At 40.3% G+C, this 24,635-nt stretch overlaps 3 protein-coding genes across 7 annotated transcripts in view; 2 read left to right on the top strand and 1 right to left on the bottom strand.

Moving 5' to 3' along the window:
• fer (fer (fps/fes related) tyrosine kinase) overlaps positions 1 to 3,765 on the top strand; it is a 35,468-nt gene extending 31,703 nt beyond the window's left edge. For all 3 annotated transcript variants that reach the window (XM_021602980.2, XM_021602981.2, XM_036977594.1), the window contains one exon: positions 56 to 3,765. In XM_021602980.2, the coding sequence (XP_021458655.1) occupies positions 56 to 192 (137 nt within the window). In that variant the 3' untranslated portion in view covers positions 193 to 3,765. The remainder of the gene's footprint in view (positions 1 to 55) is intronic.
• Positions 3,766 to 4,012: 247 nt separating this feature from the next.
• pja2 (praja ring finger ubiquitin ligase 2) lies at positions 4,013 to 17,893 on the bottom strand. Its single transcript, XM_021602982.2, has 9 exons — positions 17,640 to 17,893; positions 14,578 to 14,772; positions 12,972 to 14,013; positions 12,348 to 12,509; positions 11,475 to 11,660; positions 8,538 to 8,649; positions 6,662 to 6,776; positions 4,620 to 4,735; positions 4,013 to 4,480 (listed from the first exon to the last, which is right to left on the bottom strand). The coding sequence occupies exons 1-9, from the start codon at positions 17,695 to 17,697 to the stop codon at positions 4,355 to 4,357; spliced, it is 2,112 nt and encodes a 703-aa protein (XP_021458657.2). The 5' UTR covers positions 17,698 to 17,893; the 3' UTR covers positions 4,013 to 4,354.
• The window catches only part of LOC110523878 (alpha-mannosidase 2), a 78,045-nt gene continuing 68,284 nt past the window's right edge, over positions 14,875 to 24,635 (top strand). Inside the window, exons 1-2 of one of the 3 annotated variants that reach the window (XM_036977593.1) lie at positions 14,875 to 14,893; positions 21,512 to 21,772. In XM_036977593.1, coding sequence (XP_036833488.1) covers positions 21,653 to 21,772 — 120 coding nt within the window. In that variant the 5' untranslated portion in view covers positions 14,875 to 14,893; positions 21,512 to 21,652. Of the gene's footprint in view, positions 14,894 to 19,520; positions 20,657 to 21,511; positions 21,773 to 24,635 lie in introns of those variants that run through there. The other 2 variants (XM_036977591.1, XM_036977592.1) reach the window with 2 other exon arrangements.

Below are 24,635 nucleotides of genomic sequence, written 5' to 3' on the forward strand. Positions count from 1 at the left end.
CGATCCATCCTAGGAAGTTCACTGAAAGTGTGTCTGTCTTTCACCCCCATCTTAGGCTACAGAATGTCCTGTCCACAAAAGTGCCCTGATGAGGTTTACAAAGTCATGCAGAAGTGCTGGGAGTACAAGCCTGAAATCCGGCCGAAGTTTGCCGACCTTCAGAAAGAACTGGCCTCGGTCAAGAAAAAATAGCACCCAGGTAGGGGAAGGGGGGACCAAGTCATGCATCACCTCCAGGGAATCATCCCCTTACAACCCCAAGTAAACACCACAGAACGTTACGTCCTTGATGCTACTTGTCTTGATTGTATTTACGGTTTATACTTTGTCACAAAATCACTGTGTTATTTGCCTATGCAACTGTTTTGAGCCATTATCGAGGAGAGAGGTCTCTGCTTCGCTTGGATCATTGTCAAAATACGACCGTATTTCTTTTTAAACCTGGTGTTCTTTTATTCCTTTTCCTTTCTTTCACCGCTTACTGAACCTCAGTAAACTTCAGGTATTTTGGAGCAAAACCATGCAAACTTGGAAAGATTATGTGTAAAATACATAACACGATCATGCTCCGTTGCGCGTACAGTGAGCTCCAACCGTACTGGGACAGTGACAAATGATACAAATTATATTTGTGCCTTCAGGATTATCTGTAATCGTGGTACCATCCACATTAATACAGAAGTGTTGAGAAGCAAATTATATTCATATTTACAATAAAAGTGACTCAAATGGCGCAATACATTATTTACCATTCATTTCTATTGGGCCCAAAATAATCTGAAACAACCACATTAAACAGGAAATGCGTCCACAAACTTGATGTAGACATTGTGTGCTATGAATATGGGACAAAATACTTAACTTTTTACTGTCTTAATTCTTTTGGTGCCCTAAAATGGGGCGACTATGTACAAAAAGTACTGTAATTTCGATTCTCTCAATTTGGATTAAAAAAATACCCTCAAATTAAAGCTGACAGTCTGCACTTTAACCTCAGTCATTGTATCATTTAAAACCCAAAGTGCAGGAGTACAGAGCCAAAACAACAACAAATGTGTCACTGTCCCAATACTTTGAGTTTACTGTATGACTTCTGCTGTTGCTCATCATTCATTCATAGCCACAATAATGAACGTTTTCCAAATGTTTTTTTTTTGTTTTTTTTAGGGCCCTGAGTTTGGTCCTGTTAAGGTAGCATGGTTTATGAGGACGTGAAAAAGGTTTCGTGTAGCTGTGCAACCTCCAAAACAGACAGAAAAGGTAGATGCACTCTGTAGCTCATTTCAGTCTTTAGACAGATTGCATATGAGTGTTCTGTTGTTCTCTTTACCAGCAGATCATACCTAGGGGGTTATTATTGTATGTCTCAAGCTTGACTTTTCGACTTTCCAGGAAGAGAAATACTTCTAGCTGAAAGTCTTGTTTGTGATGATTTTGAGATCAGCTACAATGTCTTTCCAAAGATCAAGTATTCTCTTCACTCACACCATTCAATCTCGGAAACCTTTTCAGTTTAACATAAGGATGAGTGCAATTTGTTACACCACTTTCCTATAATTATTCAGGCTATATAATGCAGAAATATTGCAATAATACTGCCTTAATTATAAAGTGAATGAATGTCTAAGTTTTGTAATTAATACAATTTTACTTTGAATTATTTAATTTAAAGACCCTCCAGATTGCTGCCTCATTTCTAAGTATTGGTCTCGGTCAGTTGTTACAACCTCAATAGTTTTGTATGATCTGAAAATTAGAATGTGTCGTAACTGTACTGTCTGACGTTTCGCATTTTGTGTCAAAAACAGTCCGCTGTTACATTAGCCATGACAGTTAAGGAACTCCATGCATTCATTTGTGGTATTTTCTACTTCAAACAGACAATTATTTTTGGTGAAACACAATTGTAAATCGTTGACATTGCATTCAGTAATGTACAGTGAACTAGTTTATTAAGTATACTTAGGGCCAGTTTTATCTGACCATGCATCATGACAAGATAAAACTCTGGGACCTAGGGCTCGAATCAATCTGATTCGCAGAAGATCGGCGGTATGGCGTGATTGAAATGTAAAGATCATTTTTAATTGAGCCGACATATGCAGCGTTTACCAGGAATGTTGCCTTTTAAATTTAAAACATGCTTTACCGCAACACAGATTGAATTCAGCCCCTAGGCCTAGTCAATAACTATGGGCTCCAGTTTTTCCTGGCTCTTTAGTGAATTAGCTATTCCAGTCGCTTCTGTATTCGGTCATTCCTCTAAGGCTGCCATGTTGACTTCATGTAGCCAAGCTCCTTGCCATTTTGTGCTGACAGTCCAGGTGTGTGTCTTTTTAAAAGCATCTTCTGTGAATTAAACATCACATCCATCCATCTCACTTCTTGTCTTTCGAATTTTACAAACATTCCTCTTCCTGTATTTTGTAAATACTTGTAGATGCTATAACCTTTTTCTACATTGTTTTTTTTTAATACTAATCTGAGAAAAAAATGCAATCATGCAAATGTAGGTCACTCTTTAGGATTGTTTCTTCCAATGGTTTATTTTGATAAAGAAAACGTTGTCTGTTTTGCGTCTGCATGATTCATTTGTACATTTTTAGTATGTATAAAAGATATTTGGAAAGATCCTCCCGTTTCCTATCCTCTGTATACAATGTCAAACTGTCATGACCTCGTCTGTTGTCTCTCCAATGACATCCTATTTACCATGTAGTGCACTACATGGTAAATGGGTTGCCGTTTGTAGACTGGAGTAACAGTTATTCAGTGGTTTCTCCAGTCAAATTACCTCCAGATTGGTTTTCTTGCGTTACAGCTTTAGTTGTAAACCCCCCCAAAAAAACATTGATTTGTACGTTTATTTTTTTTATTAACATGGTCTTTAATAACAAAAAAGTTGTAGAATGAAATGGGTGCTTACATCATAACTACTGGTTGAGCTCAATATATTTCTGTTTCAACAAATTTAAGGCATACACCTTTTTAGTAACCCTTTTATTTATTTGAGACACTAAAATAGTATCCTCAGCATTTTGTATCTCGTTAGTGTATTAAGATATTTTCCAGTGTTTTGTTTTTATAGAATTTGTTTTCTATTTGTATTATTCTCATGCAAAGTGTAGTTGCGTAGTTGGAGATTCACCTCTACACTACTGGCCAATGCATGATATGCAAACCATTATTACATCGGTGTTGAATGGAATTGTAATTTCTTTTGTTACTCATGTTTTTTTTAGTGACTGTAATTCTGCTTCACAATTCAATGTGAATGCCTCGTGCTGTATCATTGTTTATTTACTCCAAGGCCAACTTTACAGCATTCCAAAGTATGTGCGTTATTGAGCGCTTTTCCTAAAGTATATTGCTAATATTTGAGTCTGTGTCAGACTAATTTAAAGGGCTGGGATATTTATTGCCACAATAGAGACCTTTTATATATTTTGATTGCACCTTTGGCCATGTTAAAGACACTATCAGAAAAGGCACACTAGTACCTGTTGTGTTCATTGTTTAGCTCAACATGCTTCCCTTTTAATAAAGACACTAAAGTAAAAAAAAAATATATATATATATATTTAAAAAAAGTGGACAATGCACTGGATTTAAGTAATTCTCAAATTAATTTTACACGGTTACCCCACTTCAGAGTAAGAATTGAAAAATGTCCTTAACTGTTTTCCCCTTGTTAATAATCAAATCTCATGTCCTGTTTTTTTTTAATACTGTGTACTTGCAATAAATCTCTCTTGGCTCTTTGAATTCAATCTCTGAAGTGTTCTGTTTGGGGAGGTGCAGAGATGAATTTCAACAAACCATAATCTTTTAAGTCCATTTTCAGAATACAAATATTTGATCCTGATTTTTTCATTCAACAGGCAACCAGAGGCTTACAAGTGGGTAAATTGTATGAGAGATGGTGTGGTGCCTAATCTTTCCCTCGTATAAATGGCTTTTATACAAACTGAGTAAGGAAGTTATTATTTTGATAGACTTCTTGAAGACAAAGCCTTGCCCACACTACAGCCTTTATTGAACACGGGAAACAAAATGAGTACAATAAGGTGCATAATAAGCAGTGCTTTCATCTGTATAAAAAAAAAAGTGCATGTAAAATGCATTAACAAAAATCTGGGCTAAACAAATTGCAATTTCCTATCCTTCATTAAAACAACTTGATTACACATAATATTTTCTCAGAAAATAAGCCTGAACTGTCACTCTCAGACATGGAACTTGTTAACATGTGCAGAACTAAATAAACCTCATGAAATGCTAAATTGCAGAGAGGCAGTGACAGAAAAAGTAATAATTTTAATTTAAGCGTTAGAGGCCTCTTATGGCTGTGGATTCACCGTGTTCCGGCTGCGCTGTGATTGGACGGAGGGATGTACTGATCCGACACAAACGAGGTGGGTGCAGGGGTCTCAGCGACAACAGGCAACAGGACGTGACGACAGACAGGGCAAGTCCCAGACTAGAGAGAAGATACCATAAGTCAAATCACAGACCAGGTGCTAGACTGCCACCATCATTTAAATTACATGCAAGGTTAGTTTACTTAAAAAAAAAAAAAAATGTAAGACTTCAAAATAAGTAATTATCCACACACACACCTTCTGGAGCCAGAGAGTCACGCAGATCTTGTGGAACATGTGGTGGCACGGCAACTGGGTTGCAATCTCATCTTTGACGTACTCACAACAGCAGATGGCACAGCACTGTTCCTGCCCTAGAGGGAGAGAGAAAGGCAAGGCTAAAGATTGAGGGATGCATAGCGAAAGGACAAAGGCTATAAAAAGAGACGCCGAGAAAGGCCCAGTGATACTGACACGGAGACACACAGGAAGTACTAATTGTCAGTGTCAGAGAACGGCGCCGCGTCATCGATCACTTCATGTTCTACATCCCCAGCCTCAACCACACTGTTTTGTATTCACAGCCCCAAGCATTCACGTTCGAATCGCTAGATCCACGTGCACACAGATGGAATTGTACACTCCGACACATGGCATGACGAATGGCGGCCATCTTCCCTCAACGCCTGCATTCCGTGATTTATTCCCGAGGACGCCTGGCGTGTCATAAACTTGACGCGGCGCCAGTGCATGAAAATGTTCTTTCCCCCTCTCCCAGTTTCATTATGCATTGCTTTACAGTTACTTCCTGTCGTGGCACCACATCGGCTCTGTAGCAGCGGGATACTGCCATGGGGAACGCGTTGATGTGTTGAGAGATTGTGACACCTTTTTTTATGATCCATTTTCTGGCAGAGTTCGCAGACTAATAAACAGAGCTTAAAGTCTTTATACCACTACGTGGCCAAGAGTATGTGGATACCTGCTCCTCAAAGATCTCATTCCAAAATCATGGTCATTAATATAGAGTTGCTCCCCCCTATGCTGCTATAACAGCCTCCACTCTTCTGGGAAGGCTTTCCACTAGATGTTGGAACATTGCTGCAGGGACTTGCATTAGTAAGGTCGGACACTGATGTTGGGAGATTAGGCCTGACTCGCAGTCGGCGTTCCAATTCATCCCAAAGGTGTTCGATGGGGTTGAGATCAGGGCTCTGTACAGGCCAGTCAAGTTCTTCACAACGATCGACAAACCATTTCCGTGCTTTGTTCACAGGGCCACTGTCATGTTGAAATAGGAAGGGCCTACCCCAAACGGTTGCCACAAAGTTGGAAGCACAGAATCGTCTAGAATGTCATTGTATGCTCTAGCGTTATGATTTCCCTACACTGGAACTAAGGGGCCTAGACCGAACCATGAAAAACAGCCCCAGACCATTATTCCTCCTCCCCAAACTGGCACTATGCATTGGGGCAGGTAGTGTTCTACTGGCATTCGCCAAACCCAGATTCCTCCATCAATCTGCTAGATGGTGGCGCGTTATTCATCACTCCAGAGACCGTGTTTCCAATGCTCCAGAGTCCAATGGCGGCGAGCTTTACACCACTCCAGCCGACACTAGGCATTGCACATGGTGATCTTAGGCTGCTCGACCATGGAAACCCATTTCATGAAGCTCCCAATGAGATTGCATGGCTGTGTGCTCGATTTTATACACCTATAGCAACGGGTGTGGCTAAAATAGCAGAATCCACTAATTTGAAGGTGTCCACATACTTTGTATATATAATATATTAGTAGCTAATTTCTGACTTTCAGACAGTTAGTCTGGACTGGACTGCTGGTTGGCTAATGGTAAAACTGACTAAAGACCGAGGTTGGGGATTTACAGAGTGGATAGTCCCACTAATTAGGCTACATGTTTTATTTTTATTCTGATACAAAAGGCACTCATCGTGTTGGTATTAAGCACAGCATTACCTAGGCCTATTACAGTAATTAGTGCATGCCAAATTAAAACAACTAATCTTACTCGTTCCACCACTGAAAATATGGCTTTGCTTGAGCATTTTCAAAGGTCATTCGGAATTTCAACATTGACCAATGAATGGAATTCTTTACAGTATTGCACCTTCAGCCGTATTTAGCTACTTTACACCCAGAAAGAGTGACAATCTCCATTCCCCCCCCAATGCAAAGTGGGCAATTGCACACATTAACAATACAGCCAATTCAAAAAGGAGCGAAGGGAAGGGCTAGTCTGTTAGGACAAGATGTGGCCCTACCACTGTGAACTTACCACTGTGGTCCTCCAATATGGTGATCTGAGGCAGACACTCGATGATCTGTTCTGTAGCAGGAGGGTGAGCCTGCTCCACGTCGATGGACAGAGACTCAAGGTGGGCTAAAGCCGCCTGTGAACCAAACAGAAGAACATTAGGTGCCAACGTCCCTACGCGGTAGTTACACATTTTTTTAGGAATGTGTCTCGATGTTGTACAAGACCGCAACACGGTCTGTCAACGTAGGGTGGCACCATCTTGAAATGCACATTTGACGCAAACCTTTTGAGAGATGGAATGGTGTTTAACAGATATGGTCCTAAGATGCTTCCGTCTGCACTTAACTTAAGTGACTCGGGTCATTGTAGGCAAAGCAAACCAGTTATCATGATTTCCCAATGATCAAAATAAATAAAAATCACAGCACATCGACTCATTCAGCAGTTTTTACCTGATTAGGTAGAATCCCATTGGAAATGAATGGTGAAAGTTCCATTCATATTTCTGAAACAAGGTGAAAATTAACCCGTTCTGCTTCCTGTTGACAAGAACTTTTGATAAATAGCCCAAAGTCAAAACACTGTTTTGAAGTGTCCAAATCAATAGTCAATACACAGAAACAGTTTGTGATATATTGAAAACCTAAACATAAAAACGTACAACCTACCCATACATGTGCCACAACAGTAATCAGATTACTCATATTTTATTAAAACTAGCCCCATAAACTGCATATGCAAAAAATTAAAAAAATTGATGTGGCAATAAAATCAAATGTCGATTAGGGGGGAAATCAGATTGTATGCAAAGTTGAAACTAACCCCCCCTCCCCAAAAAAATGGAAACTGGAGATATTTTTTTACATCACTGGTTAGAGAACAACCTGCAGAAGACTGTCGGCTACATTTTAAAGTGTTAGATTTTGATAAGGGTGTTGCAAATAAATTAAGGGAAATACTTTTGTTGATTACTCGTATAGATATCACATTGAAATCAATAGAGCGAGTGGAGAGGGGAAAATCCGGTTGCACGTCCTATAAAAACTAGCACAGCTCAACAACAAAAAACACACGGTTTGAAAAATGTATAATTCACTGGTAGAAAACAGCCAGCTGAACTGATGCCAACGCAATACTTTTGTTAAATCACTCATATCAATTACACATGAAAACCAATAGAGCGGGGGGCAAAACGTTTGGGTTGTATGTGCTGTTTAAACATGCATTATACAAAAGGGTTCCATCTATATTTTGGAATGGCAGACGTACATTTTGGGAGGCTGCCATCACAGAAAATGGAACAAACCACTCAATGAATCACAACCCGCAACAGGATATCAACAGTGACAACGGTTGGCTGCTATCTCAGTGATAGTTTGTCAAATCCGTGTATTGGTGTGTCACTTTTATAGAGGCCGCCCAGAATTGTTCTCTAGTCTGTCCTTTTAAATTAGAAAATGACAAATTAAATAAAAAAGGTACAAAATCAAAGACATTGATCTGTTTTAAGCAATACATCATGATTATTAAACTTTTATACTAACAAAAATAATGTGTAATTCCCCCCAATTCAATGTGTTCAAAACGTGAGCTTGTCTAATGTAGTAACACATATTGTCCAAATCAAGGAAAGTAGCAGAACATACAAATGGAAAAAATAATTCCATATTTCATTTTAGGATGACCGTAAGTGAAACAAACTTGCAAAAATGTTACAGTAACCACACTGTATTTTCACTAGTTTCACCATTTAGAGACGATCATCATTTAAAAAATATGTATATATATATATATATCATGCAGAATTTAACCAGGTGCTCTAGAATGAGATCCCATTGTGACTACGCAGCAGTGCAGTCGCTGTCCCTTGAAGAGTCTAGGACTTGGGCCTTACCTCCATAGCTTGGGCAAGGCGCTCTTCAAGAGCCATGTATGTGAGGAGCTGAGGATCCACATAGGAAATAGCCTGAGCCATCCCAAAGCCCTCTCCAAAGTCATCTAGCAACCTAAGATGAAGCCAAACAAAATGCATTGAATTGTGCTGATTTCTCTCATAACAATAGCATACCATGTCAATTCTTCCTGGTCAGTTCACAGGGTCAGAGAAAACTCCTGGCTTTACATACAGCTTACATTTAGGAAGTGAAACTACCATGTTGTGAAAGTCAACAGAGTACAGGCAAATATTCCCACCTCCGGGAAACAAAGCATCCATTTTCTATGATGAGAATTTCAAGAAATTCGAGATGCATTGCTTCTCGACAGACATGGCTATAATTCAAACTTGAGAAATTCTCAGGTCTTGAACACTGCCTCTGGAGGGATGCGCAAGACACTCGCTTAGAGGGGGGCAAATGTCCAGCAGGGCAGTAGAAACAGAATTGTCTAGCTGAGTCCAAAATTCATACAGTAGAAATACTAATAGCATAGCAATGTTTTTGAAACAGCTGAAATGTAATATAGACATTATCACTATATTTGAGACTGGTTTCCAGTGGCAACCCATCATTCAGGGCAGGTGGGGCAGAGAAATTAGAGATAAAATGTATCGGTGCTCGTCGGCCATTGGACATAAACATTACAAGTTAGAAGTCGAATATTCAACAATGAGTAGTTTGGAAGGAATCAGTAGCTAACTACAAGCGTGGCAAAGCAATCACTAGCCTGCTATTCGGTGCATAGCGCTTGTGGTCCAAGTCTTGGTTTAAGTGTCTCTTTTCAAAGCTTAAAAAGTATAAAAACAGTCGACACCATGGGCCAGAAAAGGTTGAATACATTGAATACCATGTTGTCAATCCAGCATGACTTCTGCCGCGTTCAAAACTCCTGGAAACTTGTAAGTCTTAGACTTCAATGAGTTTAAAACAACTGGGAAATAAAAAAAGATGTAAAAAAAGGGGGGGGGGGGGGGGACGCTTAAAAACGGTCAACCAACTTGGAATTCCAAGTTGGGAACTCGGGCCACTTTCTAGAGCTTCGACCTGAAGATCCCCGGCGTCATGATTCAACCTTGTTTTTTTCCGATTTCCCAGTTGTCTTGAACGCAACATGAATCCAGAGAATGCCAGACTTTGATGACACGATTTGCCCACAAGAAGGACCGCCGCACCACCTTACTGTTCAAGTGAGCACAGTAAGGCGAGTCCAAAAATGACTTATATGCTACTGCATAAATGTAATGTGCCAGGGAAATGTGTACTGTACTTCGCTCATTAATGTCTTAATCGAAATTCTGGATTGCCTCTTATCCGCTCGGTGTCCCCTTATGACATAGTTGGTACAGATCAATTGTCAGGAGAAACCACATTTTAATGAGGCTGAATGAACGGTTCTGCTGCCAGACAAGGCTCCACTGATGTAGTAGTGGTAAGGATTCACTCCATGGTGCTGAAAATAAAGCTCCTCTGTTGGGACAGCTTTATGTAGGTCCTAACAGTTTGGTGGGCACCGTTTGTCACCGTTATTGTGCAATGAATGTATTGTTTAGTGTTGTGTTATGGCTTTTCTGGCATTTTTTGTATTTATTTAACTAGGTAAGTCAGTTGAAAATAAATTATTATTTACAATGACCGCCTACTCCGGCCAAACCCGGACGGCGCTGGGTTAATTGTGTGCCGCCCTATGGGTCTCCCAATCACGGCTGGCGATACAGCCTGGAGTCGAACCAGGGTCTCTAGTGACACCTCTAGCACTGAGATGCAGGGCCTTAGACCGCAGCGCCATTCAGGAGCCCCCAGAATTCAGAACAGCCCATGTTCTAAATTCTGTCGCTGTGGATTTCAAAAAGTGCTGAACAAATAGCACCCATCTAAAAAAACTAAATAATAATGGGGAGTTTTCCCCACCAAGATTTACATGCTAAAAAAAAAAATTGCCACTGCTTGTTTTATTGAATTACATTCTGAAATTGCCACCGTATCCCTAAGGGACGCTCAACAGTGTTCCCCCACTGGCTGCTCTGACCCACTGCCCAGGCAAGAACTCCAGGGGAATCATCAACATTCTCAGTCACAATTTTGCATTTACCTCATACAATAACTTCCACGATATTGATTAAATAAAGCTGGGTTTGTTCTCGGGTAACTTTAATACGCTGAAACCGTACATGTATATTCATGTGAGAGGGGTAATGCTAACATTGCTAGCTAGCAGTGTTATTGTCTTGCAAGCTACATTTAGCTAACGCTTGTACGAACAAGAAAATATAAACTGTCATTGTCTGCACATTATTCAAGGCTGTAATATGGTTTGGTAGCATTATTAATGTGAACCCAATATGTTTTTGAGGAAAAGTTGCTCACATTCGTTGAATAGTTTGCAAGCTTACTGCCAGCCACAACCAAAGGTTAGGCAAGGATGTACTGGAAATTGAAAAGTGTTCCAAAGTATGTAAATTAGAAACCTGTCAAGCTGCCTCCCCTTAAAATATTTGTCAATGAGAATAGCCTCGAACTACAAAAGAGCCTTAAATTATACACGCCGTGTAGAAAACATTAGGAACACCTTCCTAATATTGACCTCAGAACAGCCTCAATTCGCCGGGGCATGAACTCTACAGGGTGTCGAAAGAGTCATGGTTGAGTCCCATGTTTCCCACAGTTGTGTCAAACAGGCTGGATGTCCTTTGGGTGGGGGACCATTCTTGATACACACGGGAAACTGTTGAGCGTGACAAAACCCAGCAGTGTTACAGTTCTTGACCCACTCTAACCGGTGCGCCTGGCACTTACCATACCCCCTGGAAAGTCTGTCATGGAAGGTGCTCCTAATGTTTTGGACACACAGTGCAACTCTCACAATTTGGAGTAGAAAGCTTCATGTTTCCCCCCACCTCCACTCAGCGTCCAGGTCCTCGCTCATGCTGGAGTCATCCTCCAGGTTGTTGTTGCCGTCAAGGATGAAGAGGCCCGGGTGGACAAAGTGACTCATGCCATCGGGGTCTTCGTCACTACTGCTGCCCGCCTCTCCGTTGTACATCAACCAAGGAATCTCCCCCTCCTCCAAAGGTGGAGGCTCCCTGCACACACAAGGGCTATGTTCATTGGGCGCCAGACAGAAGAGAAGGGGCTGAAACGGGGAGGAACTTGTCCAATAAGGAACACTGATTTTCATTGTGGCAAACCAAGTTTTCACCTTGCAACTGAAAATAATAAAAAGTGTATGTACTAGAAAACATAGGCTATGCAACTCGCTATTTATCAAGCTACACACATATGCAAACAAGCCAGAGCTACTGTACATCTTAGCTACTTAACTCATCAAAATCAATATCCACGGGAATGATTCAGCCTGCCTCAACGGATTTAATGTAAGACCTTGCTTGGACACAGTGTGCTGCTGTGGCACTTAGCTTAATCGTCATTCCAGTCCACACCCTGGTTCAACATCACAGCAGTCACACATGGAGATGTGCATCTGAGGGCTGGCGGTGCTTACCAATGAAATTCTATATACATACAGTTGACTGATGAATGCAAAGTCTAAGTGCAGTGGTCCCCAGTCTCAATTTGAATAGTTTCTATTTAACTACTCCAGATAATTACTCATGTCTGCCTTGCTCCAGGTTAGTGCATATGCATTTAGACCAGTCTCAAGCAATTGATTTATCAGGATTTATCAGGAGTGAACTGTGTACAAGGCCTGTATCATCATGGTGTATTTATCAGGAGTAAACTGTATATAAGGCATGTGTTATGGCGCTTACGCAGGGGGCAGGCTGAGCTCGGGTACGTCCTCCAGACTGCTGCTGTTGCTGATGTGCAGCTCGTCCAGGCCGGGCAGAGTCTCCCAGCTTTTCTGACGCTCCGTCTCCAGGCCAGAGTCCGACGTCCACGAGGCTGCCCACTCCCCCTCGCTGCACTCCGAGCTGCAGATACACACGCGCACGGATGTGTAAACACGCACGCACACACACACACTTCCTCCTAGTAAACACCAACCAATCCGCTAGCAGAGGTCTTAGCAGTAAACACAAGACCTTCGCGAGCAACCTTTGCTTCCTCAATCTCCAGTTAATACTTTATCAGGACAACAGAGAGCTTCGTATTCACACACTTTCCCAGAAAGGCTTAATAATATTGCGAGTTGCAATGTCATGGCTCAGAGATCTCGAAAATGACCGGTCTACTTTTATGAATAACTCCCAAGTGCAGACAATCTATACTGCTAATGTTTAACTGACGTTTCCCCATCACCGCAATCCAATCCTTATGATTAGATTTCACTGACCGTATACACACACACTCACTGTGAGTTTTGTCATATTTTACTAGGCTCCAAGACCAATAACAAAAATGTACTATGTAAAACAAAATGTGTATTACAATACCTTTCCTCAGCCTTCATGAAAGGAGCACACGTCTCATTGAAATCCTCCAGATCTTCCCAGATCTCATCTTCCTCATCTGAATGAATTTTGCTACCAGCATCTCCATGTTCACGCCACCTCTCTATAGGGCTAAACCCATTCGACTCAGTCTGAGGAAAATCAAAGAGCATCTCCTGGTTTGGCCTTTCTGTTTGCGTCAGAAAGAAAGGAGGTGCAGACACACACTTGGTCTTGCTGGCCTGCTTGGCTAAGCCAGAGTCTACCTCCTCGCGGTGAGAACTCTTCCTCTTCTCCAGGTGTGTTTCACTCGTTTGCTTACGAATTTTGGGCCTCACCACCATCTCCGACTGTGTCCCTCTCTGGTTGTCGTTCCCCGGCTCAGCAGGACCTTTGGGACCGATGGGAGAGCCACCGGCTGCTAGGTCATCTGGTATATGGTGGTCCTCAGTGCCGTTTTCCATGTGATCTGTTGCGTTGTGTTCCAATATATTCCTATCAGGAGGGGGTTCCTCTGTGTTTGAGTCGGATTTAGGATCCGTTCTAGAATCTTTCACTGACTCAGTGTCTCTGAGGGAACAGTCCGTCCCTTCACACGATTTTGTATACAAATACGAGTGCAAACCGCTGAGATAGTCAAACTCCTTGCCCAGCTCGAAGATCATGTCATCCAGTCTTTTCTGGAGACCATGAGACAGGTCGGAGCTCTGCCCCTCCTCCTCGCCTCCACTACTGTCCGGCTCATAAGCATCAATATTTACAAAGCTCAATACGCTAGAATTAGATGGGTTACTGTCCTCGGAGATAGGCCACGCACTGGCCTCAGCACTTTTCTTCAAGACATTTTGGTCCTGGTCACAGGCTACAGGTTGGTCACTCTTTAGTTTCTTGTAATGGACGGAGAGGGCTTCCGATGGCTTCCTAGAAGTTAACTGTTTCTTGTGGGGAGGATCTTTGCCAGATTTAGCTTTTACTTCTGGGCGAACCGAACTCGATGACACAGGAAAGCTGGTGTGAAGCGTCGAGGACATGTTCCCTTTTGAAGCTAGAGGAGGAGAGGGAGGCATTTAGTCACAGCTAAATAAAACACAACCAAAACATCTACCATGACTTGTCAATACACAATGATTACACTTGTTGAAAGAGAAAGGAAGAGAGAGACAATAGAGCAAAGACAGAAAAGAGCAGTCCTTGTTTTCTGAATACAGATATAGCGTGCAGCAGCTCCAAGCAGACATATTTTATTAAAAAGCAGAATAAGGGATTCATAGGCTTAGCTGCTTGCTCACACTGCATTCCATGTCACAGGATAAATCAATCCAAACCTCAAGCTATGCAGTACTCACTCACATGCTGCCGAATACCCTACACAATCGGCTTAATGGTCTGCCATGGATGATGTCACAAAAACAATAAACACAACTTTCATTGATTTGCCGACCTTGTTATCATTGCTAACATGCAGAAATATAGACCTGTATCATTGCTTGAAAGAGAAAAATATGCTCTTCAGACTCAAATAGCCTACATCTTGTCCCTTGGCTAATCAATGCACTGCAAATGGGACTTGAGATGGAGCATAATAGATGTATTTGCACCGTGAACGTACGTATGGAATGCGCTCTGTGAACACCGTCCATTTCCGTAGCTGGCCAATCCTCCACACTGGCTGGGTTCCTGTGCTTGGCAGAGGTTGGACGGAAGCTAACGTATGCATGCCTCCTGCCGTATCTCCTTCCTGTTATTGTGTGATATCCAACAGCCGGTTTGGGCCAGGCTGGCTTGCCAGCTTCCTGACCCATCACTAGAGAGAGAGGAAATAACAACATTGAAATACACAGCTTCAAAACTAAAAGCTGCAAACAGAGTGACTGATGGTTTAATCGAAACCTGAAAGTAGACAAATTGTGTGAAAAGAGGGGAGGGTGAGTAACTGCAACTTTGAGCTTTGATCCATACAAAATACAGCACAGTAAAGATACAAGAAACATTGCTGCAAGCCATTACGGTTGTGGTGGGCTTCTTTACACTTAAAATCTGTCTGGAAATGTTGTCAAAGGAAAGCGAAAACACTCAAATATGATTAACATGGCATGAAAGAAAAGTAAACCGTCATGGTCTTGCTAAAATTCTTGTTCATCTACAAATGTGACCAAAATTGGAGATAAATGGAAAAGGTATATAATATAATAAATGTATATACACCATAAAATTCAGTACTACCAGCAGTGCTACGAAATTATCCAAAGAAATTATGATATATCTCTGGCTGGGTTCAAATAAAATGTTTTGTCACATGTGCCGAATACAACAGGTACCTTCCTGTGAAATGCTTACTTACAAGCCCTTAACCAACAATGCAGTTCAAGAAAAGGGGTAACAAAATGTTTTTAAATAAAGTACAAAAATAAAATAAGTGATACCGAGGCTCTATACAGGGGGTACCGGTACCGAGTCAATGTGCGGGGGGGGGTACAGGTTAGTCAAGGTAATTTGTACATTTATTTTACCTTTATTTAACTAGGCAAGTCAGTCAAGAACAAATTCTTATTTTCAATGACAGCCTAGGAACAGTGGGTTAACTGTCTGTTCAGGGTCAGAAAGACAGATTTGTACCTTGTCAGCTCGGAGATTTGAACTTGGTTACTAGTCCAACGCTCTAACCACTAGGCTACCCTGCCGCCCCATGTACATGTAGGCAGTGGTGGAAAAAGTACCCAAATGTCATACTTGTGTAAAAGTAAAGATACATTCATAGAAAATGACAAGTGAAAGTCACCCAGTAAAATACTACTTGAGTAAACATCTAAAAGTATTTGGTTTTAAATATACTTAAGTATCAAAAGTATAAATCATTTCAAATTGCTTAAGATCAGACGGGACAATTTTCTTTTTTTATTTGTATTATTTACAAAATAGCCAGTGGTAGACTACAACACGCAGACATAATTTACAAATGAAGTATGTGTTTATTGAGTCCTCCACTTCAGAGCCAGTAGGGATTACCAGGGATGTTCTCTTGATAGGTGTGTGAATTGGATCACTTTCCTGTCCTGCTAAGCATTAAAAATGTAACAAGTACTTTTGGATGTCAGAAAATGTATGGAGTAATAAGTACATTATTTTCTTTAGGAAATAAGTGAAGTAAAAGTAGTCAAAAAACAGTAACTTAAAAGTACAGATAACAAAAAAAAACGACTTAAGTAGTACTTTAAAGTATTCTTTACACCACTGCATGCAGGTAGGGGTAAATAGATAGTAAACAGCAAGTAGCAGCAGTGTAAATAGGGAGAGGGGGTTCAATGTAAATAGTCCAGGTGGCCATTTGATTAATTGTTCTGCAGTCTTATGGCTTGGGGGGGGGGGGGGGGTAGAAGCGTTTAAGGAGCCTTTCACCTAGACTTGGCACTCCGATACTGCTTGCCGTGCAGTAGCAGAGAGAACAGTCTATGACTTGGCTGACTGGTGTCTGACAATTTTCTGGGCCTTCCAGTGGTTAAGTTTGTTAACATATCGTTGCATAACAGAACATGCATTATTATTATCATCATCATCATCATGCATGCCTTGTGGAGGTAACCAGCAACATTACTTGCGTTAAGGTGCAACATGATTTAATAGCCAGCTAATGGTAAACAAACATTTAGCTAGATTATGGCGCTAACTAGACGGCCCTGATTGAAACGGAATAAGCAATACTGTTGCTTGTTAGCTAGCAAGCTGAATAATTACTGCAACCGGCTTCCCAATGTTGTCTTGCTTGGTTACAAAGTTATTTTCATGACGTCATTAGCTTGCTAGCTAATTGCACCCAAGCAAAAATTTAGCTAACTTACGATTCAGATTCGTTGTTTAATAGTCACATGTACAGGGTTCCAGGTGTGATTGCAGGGTAGCGCTCCAACAAGTGAAATCAAATCATGAAAACGGTAAAGAGAGAAATATAACTACACACATCATAACTGTGGCAGTGACGAATAAATAAGCATGTCCATTGGGGATGGAGGCAGAGTAAAGACTTGATGAGGTGGAAATTGCTGATAATAGGGGGGGGGGGGGGGCAGAGTGACCCTTGAGGGGTTGTACTTGTAAGGGCCAAGTGAAAAAAATAAATAAAAATAAATAAATATCAATAATACACATATTAATAACTGCAACATTGATGAATGTCGTTTGGGTACGGGCAGAGTAAAAATCCGTTGTGGGGGAATAGCAGGGGAGAGCAGGTAACGCGTTAGCTAACTTAGCTGACTAACGTTAGTGGTGGCTATTCAGCAGCCTGATGTGATGGTCTGAAGGTAGAAACGATTGGTCCCGATACGATAACAGTAACGTTAGTCAATATAGCTGATTATTAGTGCGTGTATTTTCACAAGATAACATTTTTATTTGTAGATGGAACTTGGAAAAACGCTTGGCCCTGGCCTAACGTTGGCTAACTAACTGTGTTGTGTTAAGCTAGCTAACGTTAGCTTGTCAACAAAAAAAAAAAGCTTCCCTCTTCTGGTTGTCAACAAGGCATGCAGTAAACTAGTTGGCTACTGTAGCAATTTTCAAACGGCAAGGGACAAAACATTTCAGATGTTATCAATCAAACATTATCGATCACCTTATTTTCAACTAGCTTGCTTATTTTAACCAATATCAAATACAAAATAATGGTCGTATTACCTGTCCCGACACTTCCTCTCCGTCCGAAACTGCGAACAAACCTATAAGCCAACGTCATCCGCAAAGAGTGTCATCTGACTGGCTCTCTCCAATCAGAATGTCCGAGACTGCATTTGCAACATCAGTAGTGAGGAGTAGGAGTACGCCTTTTCAAACATCGTTTTAAGCTTTGTTTTACTATTTACATTTACAGCTGATTCCGGGAATGTATATCGATTCGATCCTTAAATATTTGTCATCCGGTGTATTCGTTTCAGTCTCTGAATTGCTTAATATAACTTTTATATAACAGCTCCTGATATCAGGGCATTTCCTGAATTTGCCTAGTGCGCATGTGCGCCCAGAAGTATATCCAGTCCGGAGCTCGTTTTCCATGTTTTTTTAAATATATATTATTTTTATTATGAACACAATAAATACAAAAAACTGAAATATACAAACAAGAGTACATAAACCTAACAGACAGGAGGGGTATTACATATCAAGATTCATTTTCAATTTGTTAAATACTTTTATGGTGGGTGCGTATTGCTTTTTTGTTTTTACATTTACTGATCATTTCAAAATAATATTTACATTTTATCTTAAATAATGTGAAAAGGGGTTTGTTCTCTGCCCACTTCATTTTATGGATAAAGAATCTTCCATGAAAGATAAACAAATTAACCATGAAAGTTAAGTCAGGGTCCATATCATTTGGATAAAAATAAAGCATAATATCAGAGTCTCTCAGATTACCATTAATAGTTGTTTCTTTTCAAATCAAATCTTCTAACTCACTCCAAAATCTTCTGACATAAGAACAGTCCCAAAATAAATGGTCAAGAGTTTCTGGGTCACAACCACAAAATACACATTTGTTATCAATAGCTATTTTAAATCTATGTATAATAAAGGTCTTTACAGGGTAGAATCTATGAATGAGTTTGCGTGATACTTATTAGATATACAATATTTTCCAGACAACAACAAAACTGAAATACATCGGGGCGGCAGGGTAGCCTAGTGGTTAGAGCGTTGGACTAGTAACCGGAAGGTTGTAAGTTCAAACCCCCGAGCTGACAAGCTACAAATCTGTTGTTCTATCCCTGAACAGGCAGTTATGTACAATTCCGAATGCTCAATAACATTTTTTAGATAGTATCTAAAGAAAATTGATACAATTTGATACAACATTTTTTTATTTTTTTTACATACTATCCAAACATTCTGATATACTATCTCGAAATTTGGACTTACTTATCTCAAAATGTTTAGATAGTGTCAACTTTTTTTATGGGGGTGGGAATGAGCTGGCTAATAATGGGAGCCTCAAGGGGGAAAAAATGGGCCGGTGTGGGGGCCAAGGTGGATGAATGAAGGCTAAAGAGGTTGCATAGAAATCTGTTCCCAACTCAGCTTGAGTTCCAAGCCAAACAAGGGATGGGGATCCTAGAAGCTCGCTTTACAAAAAAATCCGACATTGCAGCGTTAATCGATTGAGTAAAGCGAGAGGAACGTGCAATTCTTTGCGTTACAAGTTTCCTTTGTGAATGTAATCTGACATTGCAGCAAAATTCATTAAGTTATTTAAACGAATAAATGATTGACTGACAAATCTAGATGATTTGATCTTGATGATATAATTACATTTCTTTAAAAAACAAGTATGTATATTATTATTAATACTAGTAGTTGTATTAATAATAGTATTAGTAGTAGTATTAGCCTAATATAAATAGTTGATAATTTACACTCCGAATTACCCCATTAATCTATCCATATCTTTTTGTACCTGTTAAATTTGATCCAAATTATATTTTTCGTCACCAAATGATGTCAGAGGAGGCGTATGCAAGTTTCGGTTCTCCTGTGCCCTACTGGGCTACTACTATGGCCCGGAGAGAGAGAAGGGAGACGTTTCTCAGCTGTGAGATTACATTCACAAAGGAAACTTGTAACGCAAAGAATTGCACGTTCCTCTCGCTTTACTCAATCGATTAATGCTGAGTGAAATGTGTGGCGTTTTCAATTTTATTTGCTTATCTCAATCTTACAATCAGAATGGAGTAAGAAATTATTTTTTTTTGTCGGTGGCTTGTCTATTTCCGCAGATGCTGTTGACATTTGCAATGAAATAGCGTCACATCTTTCTCTCTTTTTCTATTCCAAATGTTGAAAATATAAACGCGATCAAGTAGAAGCTGGCATTTGGACAGCCTGGAATCATCAGTGGCGCGCGCTGAACATGCCCATGCAGCTGTTTTCATGAGGTCTCTGGTGTTTTCTGGAGTTAATGACCAAGTTGTGGCATCACAAATGAATCATTGGAGGCGTGTTTTCTGGAAGATACTACAGTGGGATAAGGGCAATGATCGCAAAACGATGGAGATGGAAACGTTTACGCATTGTGCGCTAGACTAAAAACGCAGTAACGCACGAGTTTACCTGTGCGCCACAAATTAAAGTTGTGAGTCGGTAGGCGGCGCACGTTCATACCATATGCTTTTCACTTCCTCGCTTAATTTGAACAGAAAACAAATACAGGAAGGAGACGGGGTCGATCTGCTGAATCACACTAATCTTTCACACTAAAACTTTGCGACTGACGACGCAGTCTGTGGTTCAAGCTACCTTTGGGTGACAGATCCAGCTTTTTAAAGTTTATTGTAAATAGGAGGGAATGTCAACAATTATGTAAGTTCCGTCGTAACACATTAAAGCAGAATGTATTACTATTTTATAAAAGAGTTTTAGGAATAGCATAGACATTTTCCGATCCTCGCCGCGGAGTCAAGACATCGACCATTCGCAGAGGGGCATTTACATGACTATAGGTTATTGCTGTCACTCAATGCGATCAACTTCGATTCATCTGGCAGTATCGATTGTAAATGATGATAAGGCTCAATCGGCAAGTCACTGTTTTTGGCAGTGCCATATTTTGTGTAGTGGTCTTCTCATTGTACCTGATGCTGGATCACCTGCAATTAGACAATACCAAAAGTCCAAACAACGGTGGGGATAGATTGCAAAATGTAAGTCTGACTTATGATGAACCTTGTTTTTACATAGTTGCACAAATATTAATGAATTTGTAAAGTAGCCTATTTCCTCAAAATCGTATCAACTGCTACTGTGTAGATAACTGGTGTTGATTGGCTGCTGTAGGCATGGTCACGGTTAGTAGGCCAACTAGTAGTTTTTTCATTGTTACAATGTACCAACAATGTAGACAATGTTTAACAGTTTTCGCTTCCCGACAGGAAACACATTTGCAACTGTAGCCATGATATAGTTATCGTCTTGAAACAGAAATGGTTCCAATAAACACAAGTGTATGACTTTTCTTGGAAATCCTAGGGCCATTTTCATTTTGAGATTTTGATATCGTGGGGTTGTGTATTTCTAGGCAATCGGGTTGCCTCCCACAATAACAATGTTCCAGCATAACCTACACCCTCTTATTATACACCTATTTTGCGCCTAGTGCTATTGCCCAAGGTATGGGATATCGAGACTAAGTGAAACTGGTAAAAGTGGACATGTTTGTGCAACAAGAAGGTGACTGACCTCTTGTTATCTCTTTATTCGTCATTTCCACTTCCTTTCATTGAGGGGTTAACAATTAACCCTATATATGCGTTGACACTTTGGATTTGTGTGTAATATAGTATGCTATATTTGTCACCATGGAGGACATACCCATAGGTCCTCGTTTTGGTAACAGTATAATAAGGTTACTTTTATTAAGGGTTTATAATTAGTTTATTGACTGTCAATTGACTGTCATAACTCATTTATCAACGGTTATTGCATAATAATTAGATGCATACTGTATTGTATAAAGCCAGTGAACTTGTTTTCCTCCATCCCTTATTTTCCTTGACCAGGGCCAGTTGTCAATCCTGCAGGGCAAGATTGACCGCTTGGAAAGACTACTGGCAGAGAACAACGAGATCATAACCAACATCAGGGACTCTGTGATCAACCTGAAGGAGTCGGTCAAGGATGGGGTTCCTGGTGGAGGGAACATGAGCCAAGGACCCTACCCAGAACTGCTGGCTTCACCTCCACTGGTCCTCCCTATTGACTCCCAAGACTGTCAGTTTGCAGCAAGGGAGTTCTCTGAGCCAGCAGATGGGGGGGTGCAGGTAAGACTTTTATAGAAAATCAGAAACAGCTCAGGTATTTGTAGATGCAATGCTGTTGTAGGCTTGAACATCAATTTGAGCTGTAAAGCATCCTCCAGTGAACGTTTGAAGTGGACAAAACTTCAATGGACAGCGTTATAACTGCCAGTGTTATTTTTACTGAACTCTAACCTAATTTGATAAGATTAATTTGTTATACGGAGAGACATCATCGTGGTCTCATTACCACGCTGAATTGCTCCTACCATCAGTGTGAAATATGAAGCCTTGCAATAGCCATGGGGAAAATCCTTGTTACAGTGTGACGTGACTATGGTGTTAAAATGAAGGACAAATGTAAAAACCATTACACTATGTGTCATGAATATTTTTCATAATTAATAACATGATAGTGCTGAGTGATTAGTGCTTTTTGAGGTTGGTTTGGTTTCGGTCCGATTCTAAAAAAAATATAAACTTTTTCGGTTTTTATTATTTTATAAATATTAAATACAATACGTGGGTTGAATGCTTTAACAACACAGAATAAAACAATGAATAAAAGTCCCATGATGGTAGTGACTGTCCATTACTGCTTATCACTTATTAACCATCATTTATTCACATGACTTTACTTTAAAATATTTCAGTTGTTGTGCAAGTCATCATCTCATCTCTGTAGAGCTGCTGCCTATGCTGTCTGACAAAATCACAATTTTAGTAGTTCTTCAAAGTAAATAATGTTTACTTTTATGACTGCTGAACACCAACTATCAATCACTTAGCTCATGTATTTTCAGGAACTGCAACTGCTCTCTATCCCTCTCGATCGTGTATTATTTTGTCTCCCACGCCATGTCTGCCCCACACTAACCTATTGCAGCAGGCGTAAAAGAAACACACCAGACAAGTAGGCACGCAATGGATTATGGTCATTGTAGTTAATTGCCATGTTTTCTGCGATAAACCATGTAGAAGATTGGCCTCTTGGAAACTAAAACTCCCTACTACCTCACATAGTTTGGGCTTGATCTGATTTACCTCTAGAGAAACTATGTATTTGAGCAAAATAAAATAAAACATTAAATGGAATTAAAATAATGGAACCAACATTGGTCAATTAGTTGCTTAAAAACGAAATAATTACCAAAATGTTGTTTAATTGCTCAGCACCTATATCATGAGCATGTGGGGTGCGTGCTATGCCACTGCCTATAACTAACTATGAGTTAAAGCTACGATATGTCATGTTTTGAATGGCCCGACCAAATTCACATAGAAATGTGAGTCATAGATATTTCAGTCTCATTGAAAGCAAGTCTAAGAAGTGGTAGATCTGTTCTATGCTTCCTGTTCTTAAGTTTTGCTTTTGTGTCTTTTGCTGTTGGTTTTGTACACCACCTTCAAACAGCTGAAAATACAATATTTTTAGTTATGGAAAAGATATTTGACAGTGGTTTAGATGGTACAATGACTGCTTGTTTTGTCACAAACTGAAATTTGGGGAACTATTTCAATTTTAGCAACCAGGAAATGGCGGAACAATTTATGCATAGTGTGTCTTTAAGTATAACTATCAGAAATCTAAGCTGTGTAAAATCTATTATATCCAGCTCAGGGCTCTAGCCAGCTATGCATTTGGTTTGCTAACTTGCTAGGTAAGTGGCTAGATGTCAAGATCAAGCTTCTTGGTTACAGCAGAGACATTCAATCCCCTCCTGGATCAAGATCCCTGTTACCTAAAATTGTTTTGTGTGTCAGGTAGTCTAGCGGTTAAGAGCGTTGGGCCAGTAACCGAAAGGTCAATGGTTCAAATCCCTGAGCCGTCTAGGTGAATAATCTGTGGATGTGCCCTTGAGCAAGGCACTTAACCCTAATTGATACTATAATTTGCTCTGGATAGCAGTGTGCACTTCTGGTAATACAGTACACATTGGTATTGTACAGAAATGCTGTGACATCTGGATACATCCCAACCCTAGTAAAACATCTCACAAATAGGATACACAAAAAAAATGCATGTAACATGTAAGAGGGCAGCTAGTGTTGAGGAGGAGACTGCAGTTTAACTTGAAATACAGGTTTCTTTCAGTAGAGAATGGAATAATTGTACCTTTAGGTACAATTATGTCAGTCAATACTCAAGAATGTTACGGATTAAAAAGAAACCTGCCACCCCTGTGCTTAAATAGACAGAATGAGTGTATATAGCCACCGTGTGTGTATATTTTACATGTTTTATTTTTTTTTTAAATTTTACCTTTATTTTACTAGGCAAGTCAGTTAAGAACAAATTCTTCTTTTCAATGACGGCCTAGGAACAGTGGGTTAACTGCCTGTTCAGGGGCAGAACGACAGATTTGTACCTTGTCAGCTCGGGGATTCGAACTTGCAACCTTTCAGTTACTAGTCCAACGCCCCGATTTGACCTTTATTTAACTAAGAAAAGCCCATTGAGACCCAGAGTCTCTTTTTCAAGGGAGACCTGGCCAAGAAGGCAGCAACAATCAATAGATTTCATCATTAAAACATACAACAATACAACACAACATGATCCAGCCTAAAAAAAAGCATTTACACTCCTTCGTAACAGAGTCTCCCATCAATATATTAAATTCATTCAGGGGCACTAACATATCTAGATGAAGCATGGATTGTAGATGATTCCATGCGTCTGGTGCACAAGAAGAGAAGGCAGTCTTGCCTAATACTGTGAATGTCCTGGGGACTTTAAGTAGCAACCACCTAGCAGACCGGGTACGGTAACTGCTGGTGGTGACTCTTTGATCCACCTCTACGCAGACGACTCCATTCTGAATACATCTGGTCCATCTTTGGACACTGTGTTAACAAACCTCAAAACGAGCTTCAACGCCATACAACA

Source organism: Oncorhynchus mykiss, chromosome 5 (genome assembly GCF_013265735.2).
Source record: "Oncorhynchus mykiss isolate Arlee chromosome 5, USDA_OmykA_1.1, whole genome shotgun sequence".
NCBI classification, from domain to species: domain Eukaryota; kingdom Metazoa; phylum Chordata; class Actinopteri; order Salmoniformes; family Salmonidae; genus Oncorhynchus; species Oncorhynchus mykiss.